This window comes from Pangasianodon hypophthalmus, chromosome 28, assembly GCF_027358585.1.
Source record: "Pangasianodon hypophthalmus isolate fPanHyp1 chromosome 28, fPanHyp1.pri, whole genome shotgun sequence".
Classification (NCBI taxonomy): Eukaryota; Metazoa; Chordata; class Actinopteri; order Siluriformes; family Pangasiidae; genus Pangasianodon; species Pangasianodon hypophthalmus.
This window is the reverse complement of record NC_069737.1, coordinates 2,607,560-2,625,635: the sequence shown is the minus strand read 5'-3', so window position 1 is coordinate 2,625,635 and position 18,076 is coordinate 2,607,560. Positions and strand designations below refer to the sequence as shown.

Below are 18,076 nucleotides of genomic sequence, written 5' to 3'. Positions count from 1 at the left end.
TATTTAGCTTTCTTTGATTCAAATACTTAATCTTTTGTCATTTATATATATATATATATATATATATATATATATATATATATATATATATATATATTCCAGCATCTGCCATGTGATTGAAATGCAGCATGATGGTTGGTAAATGCGCTTATCATTATCACTGAATGAGAGCTGTCCATCTGCTGTCTCTCCGTTTCGTCCTCTTTCGTCCTGCGATGTTTGCTGACCTTTTCAGCCATGCATGTCACTTTCATCACACCGAAAGAGCATTTCATGACGGAGACTCCGTGGCTGCTGCTTGCCTCAGGTAGGATCGGGAATTAAAGGCATTGGACAGGCAGCCAAAATGCGGAGGAACGAACCTCAGGGTTAACAGCCTGGGCCGAAATCCGAGTGTACACTTCAAAACTGTTACAGCTACACATCTTCTCTCTCAACGCAGCACTTAGCGGATGCACAGAAACCGCAAATAAGAATAAAGCACCTCTTTTTCCCCCTATATTTCTCCCTGATTAAATCTTATGGTGCATAATAGCCTCTTTCCTGGTTGCAAAAATTTAATTTTCTTCCCTGAGTGTCTGCAGGCTGCTGATGGTTAAACATTATATTTTTCACTTGAAAGAAACGTGCTCTTATGTTATTAAGCATATCATACGTCATAAAGCACTGATTCGATGTTTGGACCTCATTTCCTCCAGCTCATTGAATCTAAAATGCTATTTATTTCATTACCATTCATTAGACATCCACATGAAACTAGACGAGTACACGCGAGTGCAAAAGTTTGCATACCCTCAGGACAAAATGAGAGAAGTAAAGAAGTGTAATTTATAGCAACGAGCGTTGGCTTTCATTTTCACAAGGAAGGAAAATGTCAAGTCATGTATGCAAAGATAATGTTATGGAGAACAAAACATCTCTCCTTTTCAGAAGGCGCTATAAATAGCACTACTACACCACAGCGCTGTTGAATTCTGGATTCTGATTGGTCAGAAGGTGTTGATTCATTTTCTATAACAGCAGCTCTGACAGTAGTGCAGGTTTATATTAATGCAATTGTTCTAATGCATAGAAGGATTAAAAAACGTGTTCAGTCATTAATATGGTGAAGTTTTCTGTAAAGAGATGTTTATATAACATTAATGGAAGGAGTCTCCAGTGTCAGTGGAAAAGCTGTAACTTTACGTTTTCCACCATGGGAAAGTTTTCCCGTGAGGGAACGGCTGTTTATAGCTGCTATAACACAGGTGCTAACAGGAACTTGTTTTGTGGACATTCCACAACATTAATTGTAACTATAAATGGATAAAAAGTAGTATAAAAAGTCATAGTGTTCGCATGGGAGCAGTGAAAACTCAAGTAAATACCAACAAACTTTATGTTCCACCTCAGTCCAATTGATTGCTTCTGACATTTTCTTCTTGTTTTTATTCATAAAATTTTGTCAATGATTTTGATTTGTCATTTTTATATTTCAGTTTATTTTTATGATGGTCAAAAAGGTCATTCGTGAACATTTTTCAACAAAACGCCAAAAGAAAAAAAAAGTTTTCCTTCAATATTATTGACACTCTTAGCAAATTTCCTCGAGGGTTCCTGAAGTTCATACTCTCTGATCTGGAAACACTTTGCTTTGCTATCTACAAAGAATCATTAAGGGTTCTCCTAGAACGATGAATTGTGGGTTCATCCCTGATATTTTGGTTTCATCCCTGATATTTTAGCGAGCTGTAAACTGCTGTATAAAGCTAATATATTAAGAATTATCATTAACACAAAAAAGTCAATGGTTTTACAATCAACAGTCCACTGATATCACTATGGTCCCTTGACTTGTTAAACAAAAATGAAACCCTTTATTGCACGTATAATATTAGGAAGTAAGTGATCATTGTGTTCATGATTGCATCTCTGAGAAACCATTTATCCAACCAACAGTGACCTTAAACCAGATCAGATTCCATCCAATAATCGACTTTTTCCTTATTAAGGCTTGACAACCACCGAGCAGCAATCAAAGCAAGTGCACCAATTTTAAACCTCTTCCACTTTTGTCAAAACCTTTCTGCATGTTAAAACACTACTGAACCAAGAAACCTAAACAGCGCCGTTTCAGAGGTAGGGCCCGATCCGGACTTGGGGTGCCATTTTGAATTTAAGAACTTCTCAGTAAGACCCAGGTATGCAGGATGCTGTTATTCCTTTAAAAAATCTGTGTAAAAAAACAGTTGTCAGTATTGCTTGTGAAAGTGAAGATCTTATTTATGATGTTATTTATGTCTTTCAGTTTTTTTTTCTTTTTCAGAAACAACAAGCATAGCTGATTAAGAGCATATTTGAAAAAGCAATTATCGCTACCTAAACGTCAGCATGGTATTTTTTTCTTCCTTTACAGACTGGAAACCTGCCACTGACAGTTTTCCAATCTGTCTGAGATCTTCATCAGGTGTGTAAACACTGAATTCCTTATAAACAGATGGCTGAATATGGATATTTAAATGTTCAGAGATAAATTGTCACTGTTTTGAGAAAACCTTGTACCTCCAAAGCTAACTTTATTAAAGAATTAAAAAAAGGTGCAAACTGTTCACAGAAATACATTAAACTTATTAAACCAGATACACAATATTGTGGAGATTTAAGGTTTTAACCCGAGAATATGGAGAACACTTCTGTGCACATGACGGTAAAGTGACTTGACTGAGAGAGCTAGCTAACTAAAAGTCTTAATAATATACAGCTAGTGTAAATTAAAGAAAGCTGTGGAGGCTGAGTTTAGCTAAAATAGCAAGGTTTATTGATTGATTGATTGATTGGATGTGGAGATAAAAGATTTTAACCTGAGAATAACACTAGCTTGCAGATGCTAGTAAAGTAAAACTCAAAAATGCACTAATTCCACCTAATGGAAATAAAAGAAGATGAGAGAAGAACCATTTTTGTCTTTTATGTGCAGCTGTGAGAGTTTAACACTGCCTAGCTAACTAAAAAGCTAATGTGCATCCAATTTCACTGTGACTTAAAAGATGATATTTTAAGAAAGTATTCAACAATAATCATTTTAACAATGATGAAGACTAATATGGCTAGTTTTTTCCCCCCATCTACAAGGTTTTAACTTGAGTTTAAAGTCTAGCTAGAAGATCGTTGCTAGCTAGTCAAGAAAAAAAAAAAGAGATCATGAAAACCTAAGGTTTTAAAAAGAAAGTTTATAGCTGAATTCTTTTCTCATGTTATTTTTTGCACTATGCTTGATTAGCTAAAGTAGTTTTTTTTTTTTTTGGTGTAGAGCTACGAGGGTTTAAAGATAAGGCTAGGCGATCATAGCTAGCTAGCTAAAGTAATTGGAAAAAAGAGCACATACTAGTGAAACAACTAAATTATTTAAAAATAATTACACAGAGCTATTGCACAGCTAGATTTAGTTTAAAAGTAGTTTTCTATCTTTTTATTTTCTTTAAAAGTAATGTTTTAAGAGCAAAGCGAATTCTTTACTCAGGTTAGCTTTCTGCACTTTTCGGATGTCACATGCTGATATTTGAGTCAATGACAATGATTTCTTAACCAATAGTTTTAAGATTTTGGATTCTATAATTTTGGATTCATTCCATTGGTCCACTTGTTGTAAAAGTTTCCTACAATGTTCGAAACTTTCCGCCGAGCATCCTGAGAGAAAAAGCGCTACGAGGTCTTATGGCAGCAGCAAACACCAATAGTTTTATTCGATCCTTTCAAGCGAGTCTGAAGTGATTTCTCCACATCCTACTTTCGGCCACACATGTGCTCTTCGTTGTTCGAATCATATTAATCACAGGGTTATAATTCTGTTGATTATTTTCCTGAAACTGGATGAAAGGACTTGGATGAAGAGAGAGTAATTATACCCTGGATAGAGAATGAGTGATGGCTCAGCGCCGGCCCACACTTCATACTTTCATCTGGCTCACACACCGCCATGGAAAATACGGCACGTAACTCATCCAAATCTCTCTGCCAAACTCACTTTTATATGGCCGTATCTTTGGCGTGATATGGAGCAGAACGTACAGTCTGGCCACTTTCGACCCAAATCATTAGAAACGGTCGGCTGAATATGGCCAATTTTTGGTCCAGACTACAAATGCTTTGAAACATTGAGCTGATTTTGGCGTAATTTGTCTAAACTCAGCCATATTTGGCCTGGAATCATTTACAATCTGGGACTCGGCACAAATGAGACAAATAAAACGTGTTGGAGTGACGGTACGTCTGCTCGTGTGGATTTATTTTTGCAATTAGATTGATTTTTAAATGGTCCACTAAGGGATCTATTAAACAGATTTTTAATGGAAGACTGTTTAACACTTTTCCCCCTCAAACGTCAGCTCATTTTTAACATGTCATTTGCACGCTTTTTAAAAAGTTCCGCTGTTTGCACTTTTTTCTCTCATGAGAGCTTCCAAAGAAAACTTTTCAGGAAAGCATCAGTTGAAGTCAAGGGCTTTTTTATTTTTACCTCCCGACCAATCAGATCGCATGTTCAGGGGAAATCGAGAAAACAAACATAGTGACAGTGAAAAGATTTATTTTTTTTTCAGTAGTGAGTGAATACTACAAGACTCACGACAATCAAATATATTTCATGGTCAATATTCCAACGTAGCAACGTAACTAAAATTAAAAAAGTGTTTTTGGGACCCGAATGTGATAATCAACTTTATATTGGAATTAGAGGTTAATGTTTGTTAAGTTAATTTACATAGACACTGTCTGTAGTGACTCATTGATTGTTCTGTAAAATCATATATACTTAATTGTTTTTATTTATTATTTTTTACATTTATTTATTACATTTAAACTACTCTATGTTCGAGATTTATGTGTTTATAATAATTAAATTGCAAACAGGTATTTCTTGCCTGAAACAACAGAACATGTTGTTAAGCACAGCGTATTTATGCACCCGCCACCATGTTTTTTTCTTTGTTTGTTTTTTCCACTTGAATTGTCAAATTTGATCCACGCGGTACATCTGACCTTTTTTCCATATTTGTAAAACCGACCACCTGTGTGTGCACTGCAGGTGTGTGTTTGCTAATGTGTGTGAAGTGAATACAGCCTGACAGGCTTGGAAATTTTACACTATGAAGTGAAAACATCTGAACGAGCGGCGAAAAAACAGGCACCAAATCTGACACTTTAGTGTGAAGTAGCTGAGAGTGCTGTGTTGCTTGATGAATTACTGTTGATGTTGGACAGGGGATTGCTGATAACATGGATGTCTAGACTTCCGCAGGAACATAAAGAATTTTTTGTGTAGTCATGGTAACCAGCTATTGCACCCCCCAAATCAGAATCTGGCCCTACAGACAAATACTACATGGTTAAAAGGTTATATAACATCAGCATAAAAAGAAAAAGAGAGAAAAAAAAAACCACAATGCAGCAAACACTGACAGAAACCTCCCAGCATCCTAAAGGCAGCCTTGCATCTCTTAGAGCTGAAGATCTGCAGAGTGGAAGGAAAGGTGTTTTCGGGGTTCGTACCTGTGGGGTAGCGCTCAATGACTGGCAGGTCATCCACCTGCAGCGTGGCATTACCCCCGCTCCTGGTGAACTTCACCACGTGGTACTTGCCATCGTTCACGAACTTGGACTTCTCCTCGATGTTGATGTCGTCCGTGCCCACGTTGAAGATCACGGCCACGTGGCCCTTTTCCTGCAGACAGACGAGAAATTGAAGAAAGATGCTGTGATGAGTGAAGAACAGAAGTAAGAGCTACTCAACATTGCAGTTCTTGCAGTAACAAAAACACAACTCATGTGAGGTGTTAAGAAACAATAACAATGCATCAAATGCCAGTAAATATATCTGGCTTACTGGCTTATAATTCTCTTCAACATACAAGTTTTTTTTTCCTTGTATGTAATTGTTTGTGTAAAGCATCTGATTTTAGAATCAAAATGAAAAGTGCTATACAAATAAATAAATAATATCTAATATAATAAATATATATAATGGATATCTATGCAGAAATAATAATAATAATAATAATAATAATAATGTTGCTGCTCTTATTATTAGTTTATTTTTGTTATATTTACTTTTTTATTGGAAAAAAAAACAGCTAAAAATCCATTTTCAGCAAAATATACAATTTTTTGCAGGCCAAAATGATTTATTTATTTATTTGTCTGTCTGTCTGTCTGTCTGTCTGTCTATCTATCTATCTATCTATCTATCTATCTATCTATTTAATACATTTTAATTCATTACCCTTGCAACACATCAACAATTAAAAGTAAATCTGAAGGTCTAAAACTGTAAAACTAGATGCTGGAAAAGTTTTATTTTTGGGAATGAGTTTGAGGAATATGTTTTGGATGGTTTGCCAGTTCACTGCAACCTGTTTGAAATGTCTAGTCACGTTAAACTAAGATCTGATGTGTGTTAAAATCTTGAGGAATGTTGTTTTGACAATTATTCTTGAGGATTATTTCTGATCCATCATGCTAGCAGACGACGTATTTGAAATGGCTTCTCAGACACGTGCTGATCGTTTTGCTGTGTGATATTTTCCAGATTGCAATCAAATGAAGCGGAATGTTGGATTTAGTGCGTGAACAGGTTTACCGGATGATTTCTCTACTTCCTGATCCTTATTGCGAAAAGAAAAGAGACGGCCGCTAAACCGGAACAAACATCACGTCAGATTTGAAAAAATTGATATAAACTGGATAAACGCAGCATGATTAGTGGGAACATGTCGAGCGTAATCTGATTCCCGGATCTGCCGTGACTGCACGTAAGCAAACATTCGCTTTCATTTGAGGTTCTGTGCATTCATTAAAGTCAATCTGGAGTCGCGGCATGGACCGAGGAGCACTGGGAAATCTGTAATTGTGTTTATAAAACACAGGGACGCTGCGTGCTGATTGGATTAGAGCCCGTGTGCATGTGTTGACCAAACTGTAATGCAGCCATGACTGAATTTCGGGTCAATGTAAAGAGAGTCATCAATACTAATTAGCAAACAGCAGGGGGACGCTCGTTATCCCCGTCGCACTGGATGTGAAAGAGAGAAAGCGGCGTGACTGAGAGTTCTACCGATGCTGATCGTTTCGCTTCACTGTTTCTACGATCCATCCCAGGAAACGTGAACTTCTATTGTTCCTCTTTTGCACTGAAAGAGACATAAACACGTTTGTGTTGTTTTTCCTCCCAAGCCTTTCACCCTTCTGCCAGATAGAGCGACCATCTGTGTTTTGAAATTTGCCTCGCGGCTCAGGCCGTACTGCAGACCCAACCGTGACGTCTGATTTACAACTGTAGCAGCAGCCGTAAAAAAAAAAAATGCATCACTACAAGAAGCACTTTAAGGAATAAAGCGAAAGTCAGTTCTCAATTCAGACCATTAACAAGAAAATTACTTTCTAAATACTATTTATTAATCGTGCTCAATAATAAGTCCACATGCTAGCATGCTAAGGAGTTTATGGTGTGTATGATGTAAAAGAAAGAGCTGACAGGATGAGTGGACGATACAGAGGTGATGTGGAGGACGTGAACGGAGTGGTGAAGCTGCATTAGAGCTGCTAACACTCGCAGCTCTGTTTTTCAGCAGAACGATTCCTGTGTTTCTGTCTCCGCTCTCCACGTCCACCCGGCCTACTGAGACAACAGCTGCCTCACATCACCACGTAAATATTTATGCGATTCTTTATTCCAAAAGCTCCGGCGCAGGACAAGTCGAGTCAGTGGGAGCCGAATAACGTGCAATTACTGCATTAGCATGTGGTGTGTGTTTGTCAGGCTGAGCTAAAGTCTGTAGCGTGTATGCATCTTGACGTTCCGACGTCGTTCTCAAGGACTCCAACACAGCAGGAGGCAGCGGCGGTACAAAGGAAGTGGCTTGATGGGACACGTTTCTCCAAAGACTGTTAGATACATGGGGGATTTACAGTATTCATTTATTTTACAAATGAGAAAAGAAAAAAAACCAGGAAAGGTTTTGTTTTAATAAGACGCATTTATTTAGTCTGCACTGTAGAGTAAGATTATTATAGCCACAAAAAGCTCCGCTTTGGCTTTTCCTTCATCAGCAAAAGACGCTGCTGTAATTAGATTAGCAGATATTTGTTGCCTGTGTAAAAAGTTTATTTTGGTTTATTATTTCGGTTTGTTCACCATCAGCGTTCATGTTAAACCCGTAATTGTGTTTGGATTTGTTTCATTTTGATCGGAAAACTGGAAAGTGAAACTGTGCCATCTTTTTATTTTTTTAACATGGATATGGAACATGGAAGAAAAACTCTGATGTGTTAGAGTGATTAAAGGTAAAAGAGCTCTGTAGCTAGACACACTCAAATCACTCAAAAACTGGGAAAAAGGTTCCTCAGGGTTCTTTAGAAAGATGAGTCTTAGCTTCCTCTATGAAAAGGAAAGCCCCTCTGTTTTAGGGTTCGAGATGGATTTTTGACACAGTGGCACGCTACATAAGAACTTTCACCATTTTCTCTGAAAGCAGCTCGATGGAAAACTTTCTGACTTCTAAAGTGACATGTTTTCATTGATTGGCCCAAATCTCGATCTGATTTCGAATGAATAAATTAAAAAAAGATTGTAATAGAAAAATGTCAAAAGCTAATCTATTCTGAGAGAGAAACAATATGTTATAGGGTTCTACAGGTTCAGAGGTACAAATCACAGAATAGGGTTACTAGACCTAACCTTTTCTGAATAAATAAATAAATAAATAAATAAATAAATAAATAGAGAGAGAGAGAGAGAGAGAGAGAGAGGTTGAAACCTTTGCTCTATCGATAAGGGAAATGTGGCATGAAAATTATTTTGGTGTAAAAATTATTTTTTAAGTGATTTTCCAGTTTCATCACCACCATCCTAACAGGTCGATGGAAGTACGAAGCAGTTTACTGACTTTTCCGAAAGTTGTTTAGTTTCCGGAACATTCAGATGGAAATGTAGCTACAGGCAGATAATCTATTCTGCACTCGATTCAGCTCCTCGTAGCGTTTCTCAGCTCTAACTGTCAGCCGGGATTTACAGCTCATCAAGGTGAAATGGGGTTTAATGAACTGGTGAAGCTGATCTGAGAGCTTCCCATTCAGACCCTGACAGTCAGGAGGTTGAGGAGGGAATCACAGTGAAAGAAAAGAGGAGAAGAAGACGAGGAGGTTGTGATTATTTCTGCTACAACACCTTCTGCTGCTGTTAAAACACATCAGGCTGAAAACACAGCTCCACATGCCTTTCCAAATCAGACTCTACACTCGTACACAAAGATTTTACTTATCCATCCATCCGTCCATCCATCCATCCATCCATCCATCGATCTGTGCACGCAAATGTCCCACTATCTACCCTTTTGTTCTTCTACCCACCTACCTATTCCAGCTATCTATCTATCTATCTATCTATCTATCTATCGATCCTCTGTCTATAATGCATGCATGCCTCCATCTACCTAGTCCTTCCATCAATCTATGTATCCATCCATGCAAATGTCCCTCAATTTACCCTTTTGTTCTTCCAACCACCTACCCATTCCTTCCATCCATCCATCTATCCATCCATCCATCCATCCTCTGTCTGTAATGCATGCCATCATCCATCCATCCATCCATCCATCCATCCATTTACACATGCAAGTGTTCCTGTATCTACCTATCCATCCATCCATCCATCCATCCATCCATCCATCCATGCAAATGTCCGTCTATCTACTTATCCATCCATCCATCCATTTGTGCACGCAAATGTCCTGCTATCTACCCATTTGTTCTTCTACCCACCTACCTACTCCAGCTACCTACCTATTCTATCTATCTATCTATCCATCCATCCATCCACCCATCCTGTCATCTTCTATATATCATCAAAGTAGAGTAAATCACAGGACCACATATTCAAGGACTCGACTGTAAAAGAATGAACCAGTTTATTTGAAATAACCTCTTTTCTAAATAATTTCCTGTTGCAGCAGTTGTAGTATACAGGAAATGTTAGTTGGCAGATTTGGGAATTTGGTTTGATTGAATTTGATTTGGGATCAAATGTCACTCACAGACAACGTTATAACTTGTGTTGATGTTAATTCACCGGAGGACTTTGTAAGAGGTGATTGGAAATTATGGTCCACTTTTTCTTCAAATCACTGACACAATAAGTGAATTATGAACCTTTTGAAATGGCAGTGGAAGTGCCTTGATTATCAAATAAATTCAGAAATCCTATTTACAGTCATGTCATGTACACCACAATGCAGCTCATCATCCATGATATGACTCTATGACAACATGCATAGACATGACAGTAGATATTAGCCTGGGGAAAGAGTCTGTGGAGTAGAAAAAGTCAGAATCTGAGAACATGGCGCTCTTCTTCTGGTGCTCATCAGACGCATGAAGTCTGTCAGCGTCTCCCCTCGAGCTACGCACTCGGCTTTTTGATGCACCGTGCACACGGAGCGCTTTGAATATTGATTTGCTCAGAATCTCAGACGTGACGAGTGCACGCAAACGCAAACACGCTTCGCCGACTTCAGCGAGAAACGCTTCTCATTACGCTCTTTTTGAACTGTACCAGAGACAAAATCACAGAGGAGGAAAAAAAATTCAAAACACGGACTTTGACTCGAAACCGCAGTTCTACAAGGCCGCCGCAGAAGGGAAGGTACTTGACTTATATTCCATTTGTTCATGCGTCATGCCTGTTGATGTGCATTGTGCACCTGTCATATTTTATATTTCATAATCACAGCGGCGAGGCAGCGTGCCGTGTCACCCCCGGTACACATCAGGGGGACGGAGCTTCTTTCCAGACACAGCTGCAGATTTCTCATGAAAGAAAGATGGTTTTATTTCTCCTCTTAACCTGCAAAAAAGAAGCTCTTCTGGGTCAACTGTCATGCAGAAATATGGCACGGCGCTGGAGTCCAGTGTGTTTGTGCTGACCTGCTGCTGTTTGAATTCCACCAAGACTCGTTTCATACTGTGAAAATTTGCCGCTGCTCTGAGTTTGTTCCTGCTTCAGCAGAATGCAGCCCAAAAGTTGGAGTTTCAACTACCCAGTAGATCATCTGTGACAAACCAGCAGCGTTTTTATCAGATTAGATTTCACAACATTGCATCATTCGGCACTGATATGAGTTACAATTTATTATTTTTGGATTAGCGATCCATCCTTCCATCCACCCATCCATTTAACCATCCATCCATCCATCACTCTATCCTGTTGTCCATACGTTCCATTTATGCATGCAATTTTCCCTCTATCTACCTATTCAGACTTCCATCCATGAAGCCGTCCATCCTTTCCTCTAACCGTGAATGCATCTGTCCATCTATTCTTTTATCTAACCATGAGTCCATCCATCCATCCATCCAACCATCCATCATCTAACAATGAATACATCCATCCATCCAACTATCCATCATCTAACTATGAATACACCCATCCATCCATCTAACCATAAATCCATCCATTGATCTAATCATGAATCTATCCATCCATCTGTCCATCCATCCATCCATCCATCCATATTCTAACAATGAATACATCCATCTAACCATAAATCCATCCACTGATATAATCATGAATCTATTCATTCATCCATCCATCCATCCCTCCATCCATCCAACCATGAATGTATCCATCCTGTCATCTTTTATGTATAATCAATGAACAGTAGTGAAACAGGAAGTCACCATCAGTCATTCTTTTTAAAAAAAAGTCATGTCATGACATCACTTCCTTCACTTAGTCTAATGTGATGAGCCAATTAAATACTGACACTAACAACAAAAGCGTGACACTGTTTACATTTTTCTTTTCTGTAGAATGTATATGAGACGCTCCTGTGGAATTAAGGTTGATGTATCCGGTGCATTATGATATGATAAAGAACACAGAGTAACCGGTTCTGTATAGAGCTGTGTTTCTGCTGCTGGCTCTGATAGAAGAGGGAATTAGTGCCTTTAGTGCTTTACCTTATCTTTTAATTACCCCTGACATCCTCCTCTTTTTTAAAACCCCATTAATGAAATTAGAGAGGTAATGGAATTATTAGGGGGGAGAAAATAAGCATGCAGATGAGCATATCAATTCTCTCTCTCTCTCTCTCTCTCTCTCTCTCACACACACACACACACGCACACACACTCACACACTCACACACTTTGTTTCTCTTAGTGGTATAACCCCACCATTAGCGCGACCACATATGAATATAAAAATCTCAGCAGCTCTGTTGAGCAGCATATTTACACATGCTAAACAGTGTAGATAACAACTACTATTTTAATTGAACCTAGCTCACACTGTGCCCCATCTAACACACACACACACACACACACACACACACAGAGAGAAAGAGAGAGAGAGAAAGGTACCACTTTGACTTTTATCACTTTGCAGGCACATTAACTACAGAGGCTGGATAATAAAGGACTACTTTCAGCTGTACTCCTCAAGCTACCTCAAGATACTTTTGTTATACTTATTAGAGAATGAGGGAAAAAAGAAGCAGAAAATCATGACATATTAGAGCTGATTCTGCATCATAATCCCATGTCATAAGATCAATGTTTAGATGAACTATAACTGGCCCATGGGCTGGGGTTTATATTTTGCTGCAGTAAAATCAGGATGTGATCATTTCGAGGTTAAAGGGCGAGTACTAATAACTATTCCAGTCACAGCAACTTATATAAGAAATGAATCTGTCAGTTAAAGATGTAACCATCTCTAGAATTACTATTTAATTATTTATTGCCAGGGATAAAAACAATTCTGCTCACACTCAGATAATACATTGGCATGGACTTCCAAAAATAGAAGCGCAAAAAAAAAAAATAAAATGCAAAAGAAACTACTAAAAGTTTACCTTGATTCAAATTTTCAGCATGTACGATTTCACAACAAATAGCAAACCATCAATATTAGGTAGCAGGCTCGCTAGCTGCTAGTAAGCTAGCTCATAACTGTTCAGCACAGGTGGAATTTCAGAATCTAAGTCTCAATTAGCAAAATATAAGATTACCTTAATAATCAAATCTAGCCTGTTCATTTCTAATATTAACCAGTATAGTTAGCTATTAATAGTTCTGCAGTCCCAGCTCAATAATACTACATTTTACCTTCAAATATAATCATTAAAATACTTTAACGATGATATAACTTTGAATATTTTACTGTTAATGATGGACTCTGGACAGCCATGCTTTTTTCTGAGCAGAAGTGTTTAGATCGGAACTCTGGGATCTTTCCGAGTATGGAGTACAGCATTAAATAATTAGTGATTCAAGAAGAGTTAACGATTTAGAGTGAGTGTGGGATCAAAGCTAATATGAATGTTGTGTAAAGTGGTGAAGGGATGGTGAAAGAGTTGACTCATCCTCTTTTTCCTCATCTTCTTCCTATTTTCCCATTACTTTCCCATGTCAGAGGAATACCATTGTGCTCGCTGAAATCAAGTCTGCCAGCTGAAGTGCCTAATTATCTGTGAAGTTGGCCTGAAATTGTTTCCACTGCTTGGAGAGTCTATCAAGTGGCATTCTGCTGCAGAGCTTCATCAAATACCTCTAGTCAATAAATCATCAAGCCAGCCAGCAGAGATGGAGAGGAAGAAAGAGCAAGAGAAAGAGAGAGGAGAATGGAGAGGGATTAAAGAAAGCAATGGGGAAATGTAGAAGAAACATGAGATGTCCTGAGTGATAAAGAGTAAGACTCTAAAACTGTCAACTTCCCCGGAAAAATATTGTCAAGTCTTCCTCCTCTGAATAAACCCAGTATTAAGTGTAGTTTTTTTCTGCTGGAGATATGACTCCCTGTGGTCTGGGGAACATTTCCCAGTCTTCTGGATAACAGCTGATAAGAGGACGAGGTGCTTGTGATGGTACCAGTGATGTAGAATACAGGAACTGTACGATCCTTATCTCGGGTCAGTGGAAGGCTATCCTTCACAGTAAACTCATTCGCGCTAGACACTGCATTATAGAAAGTATGAATCAAGCAAAACGTGCCTAGGATGAATAGCTAGATCTCTAGAAAACAACTGTTTGGAACTTAATCAACTTCTTTTTGAACTTTTTTTTTTTTGGTGGAGAGATATTAGCTTCCTTGTAAGACATGGGTCTAATCTGCTACCTTGCTCGTAAACCCCCGTGTGATGGCTGTAGAGTGAAGTTACCCTCGTGAGGAGGCTTCTCGACTCCACTCTGGAGAAGGTCAATATTAATAAAGAGTGATCTCATTTCAGAGAGCTTCTGCAAACACTGGCGAAAAAGAAGCTGAACAACATGTGCTGGCTCCCGCGATGATAACTCTTAAAGAAACAACCACAGATTAAGTCCGGTCTAAAGATAACCTTGTCTCTGAGAGTAGGTCCGGCTGCAAGTCTCGGGTTTATTCTAATGCCTTAATAATAAATGATCAATTCCACCAGTAATTCCACTTCATCACAACACCCATAGCTAATTATTTTCCTATAACTGCTTGACACAGAGTGTCTGTTTTTACTGTTGACTTTTCAGCCTTATAGCTAGTCTCAGGTCTTACGAGTACACTTTGTCTTCGCAGTCTACATAAACGCATGTAACTGGATAAACAGGAGGGAGTCACTCAACTACAGCCAGATTTTTTCCCCCACATATATTAAATGCTACAATATATATAAATGTTTTTAATTTGAGGTACTTGTACCTTGCTGGGTCCACCATTTGATGACCCCCTGATCTATGTGTCTTTATTTGAAAATTGTAAAAAAATTGTATAAGACATGAAAAGAACGGACAAACTTGAACAAGGGAGATCAGTGTCTTTGCGTGAACAAAAAATTGTTAGAAAAGCTACAAACATTTAAACCTTTCCCATAACCTTAACATTTGTTCCATATCAAATGACTTGCTGTTACAGATTTGTAAGTTGATTATGTTTATATTGGATTAAATAAAGACAGATGTGTAACCAGGTGGGAGTCGGCACTGTCAGCCAAACCATTTAGCTGTTTATCTCCCTGTTGGACTCATTCCACTCACTTCCAAGAAAAGTTGTTCTAAATCCAGGAGGAACTCAAAATGACTGGAATCAAGATCCATTACAAAGTGATTGAGAGTAAATGATCCTCATTGGATTTTTAGAAAATGTTGCCATTAGGTCTACAGATGTGATAATGAGAACCATCATTCACATGCTAGTAGATCAGTAAATGTATTTACATCCATATTCAGCTTCTACTACTTCCTGAGTGCAAAAGTGTGAAATGTTCCCACGTTAGCTAGTGATCTATGTGGCTCAGCTGCCTAAGGTTTCATTCTACTCCTCAGAGATCACAAGCTTGAATCCTGAACATACCACAGCAATCATACATGGCTGGAAGTCCAAGATATCATAGCTGCTTGCTGTCTTGGGGGGAGGAGCTGAGACAGCCACAGCGAAAGCACGATCACGCTTAAGCTTCAGTCTAGATCTGGGAACCGTTAGTAGCACTTGATCACATGACCTGAGAGTTCTAGAGGGGTTATGAAAGGACAGGAGCTCCGTAAGGTATGAAGGAGCTAGACTGTTAAGAGATTTATAAACTAGTAAGAGTGTTTTGAAATCGATTCTGTAGCGCACCGGTAGTCAGTGTAGTGAAGCAAGAATAGGGGGTAATGTGTTCGTGCCTCAGTGTACCCAAAAGACAAAGTGTCCTTGTGATGGTTCTAGCTTTCTAAAGGGATTCAACTAGGAATCTTTTGTGAACAGGATACCCTCTGTTAAAGGGTTGTACAAGGAAACTTTACGATTTACAAGTTACCAACCAAGGGAAGCCCTTTTTTAAACCACGGCTCAGGTTTTACATGTAATCCTATGGGAAGTGGGAGCAAGATGGACATCAAGCATTGTGTTACCTCCCAACGAATCAGGTCACGAGTTGGAGTCCAAGCAAGAAAAATCAACATGAAGGTCAAAGTGCTCATAAAAATAGTCCTGATGTCAGGAATTCCCTGTGCATGCCTTTGCTTGTTTTGCCATGTGTCTTTGTTTTTGTTCTACTCCTGTCTCCACCACATCCTTTCATTGGTTAGTTGCCCTATTGTTTTAAATCATATATGTATGCTATTTGTTGGTTTGCCAGGTCAAACAACCTCTTTATCACCACAGTTATACCAATCTTTATTTAATCTTCAATACTGATTATAATAAATCTAATCTAGATAGAAATCTAGCTTAATTAGTTAGCTGATACTAAGTAGGACTCTATGATGAGCACATGCTAACCATACCAGTATTGGATTGGTAGCGGTCATATTGCAAGATAATGAAGATAAAAGATAATGGAGAAATGGTGACTTGGCGATGTCTAAACTGGAAGAAACTGTTGTCTGTTTTACGCACACACTTCCAGGATCCCAGGTTCAAATGCAACCTTGGGTGACTGCCTTTGTGGTGTTTGGCATGTTCTCTCCATGTCCACATTTCCTCCCAGCTCCTAAAAACATGCCAGTAGGTGGATTGGCGATTGTAAATGGCGCCCTGCGATGGACTGACATCCCGTCCAGGGTGTATATCTGCCTTGTACCCAGTATTCCCGGGATAGGAGCCACTGCAACCCTGAATCAATTGGATTTCATGGAAGTCATAAGACAAGCTATGGCCACTAACCTGAAGTGTTTGTAACTCAATATAATATACTAAGTACATTCTAAAAAAAAACCAAAAAAAAAAAACCTGCAAACCCATGTTGGTAGGGTGATACATTTTTTCCAAGGTTACTATTTACAGGTTTGTGAAAAGCAGGTGGGAAAACCGAGGGCCTTTTTCTCCCCAGATTACGCACTCTCAATAAGTCTTGAGAGCATTTTGTCAGCAGGTTGCAGAGACCAACTGAACAGAGGAACACAAAGAGCTTGAGTGGTCCTTGAATGAAGGATTCACACTCAACCGAACTCACGATTTTAGCTGGTGAAATCCTCTGGCATGCTCTGGCCTTGTCATAAACTGACCTTTATTCAAAACTATTAAAAAATATATCATTTCACATGCTGCCGTGGTGATGGATTTGATTATGTACACATGGTACATGTACACTTGGTACACTTGAAAAGGATGTAACAATGTGTCAGGTTCATACAGTGACCTATACAAGGATAAGGATAACAGGGCTCAGGTATGGATGTTGTGCATGTGTGGCTAACCCTAGCTCACTTTATCAGCCAAGCCTATTTCCAAACATGGTCCTTCTTTCATTTCATTTTATTGTGCTCTTTTATTCAATGGATTTTGAGATTCTCCTCAGATAATGCAGGATTAGTTTCAAATCAGTGTATGTTTGACATCAACACCAAGCAAATTTACACAAACCTCCTGCTGCACCACACACATCAGCTTTACCTAACTGTATAAATTAGCGTGCATGAACGGCCAATGATTTTCAGAATCAGGATCACGTCAGTATATCATGAAACCAGAACGCAAAGCCATCATGTACCTCTCCTGCAAGCAGAACGCACACTATAGTTCACCTAGACTTGAATAAGTTCACAAATATGATGTGCTACCTCTGATGCTTTCTTAGAAAAGGATAATGATTGTGGTTAAGGAATTTATTTACGTGTTTGTGTTTATATTAATGCACTAACTAGCTTGCCTACTTCATTACATTAGTTAACAGCCATTTTTAGCCTAGTCAATTAAAATTTAGCTTAGTCGATTACCAACAAACATTTAGTAAAATATTTTACAATTTATTATACATGTGTGCATTTTAACCCATCCCTCCATCCATTTCCCATACCGCTTTTTACACTCAATATTTAAAATGGAGAATTGAAAATCTGAAAAATTTGACTTTTTCTCCTTTTCAGTGTTAAATAATTTATTTTGTAGCCATTAAATAAAAAATACTGTTGGTTAAACACTACTGTTTTGCTGTCTTGTTTTTTAAAACCTAGCCTACTATATATACAGTAAATCATGATACATATCAAGGGTATGTAATGTCTTTAAGTATCACGATATATAATATTTTTTACATTTTGCTCACCTCTAGTGTAGACCACAAAAGATTCTCTTAGATCTGGATAATTTACATCA

General features: G+C 38.4%; 1 protein-coding gene across 31 annotated transcripts in view; it reads right to left on the bottom strand.

Moving 5' to 3' along the window:
* LOC113545749 (neurexin-1a) overlaps positions 1-18,076 on the bottom strand; it is a 314,140-nt gene that overhangs the window by 71,036 nt on the left and 225,028 nt on the right. For all 31 annotated transcript variants that reach the window (XM_053231012.1, XM_053231013.1, XM_053231020.1 and 28 more), the window contains one exon: positions 5,527-5,698. In XM_053231012.1, the coding sequence (XP_053086987.1) occupies positions 5,527-5,698 (172 nt within the window). The remainder of the gene's footprint in view (positions 1-5,526; positions 5,699-18,076) is intronic.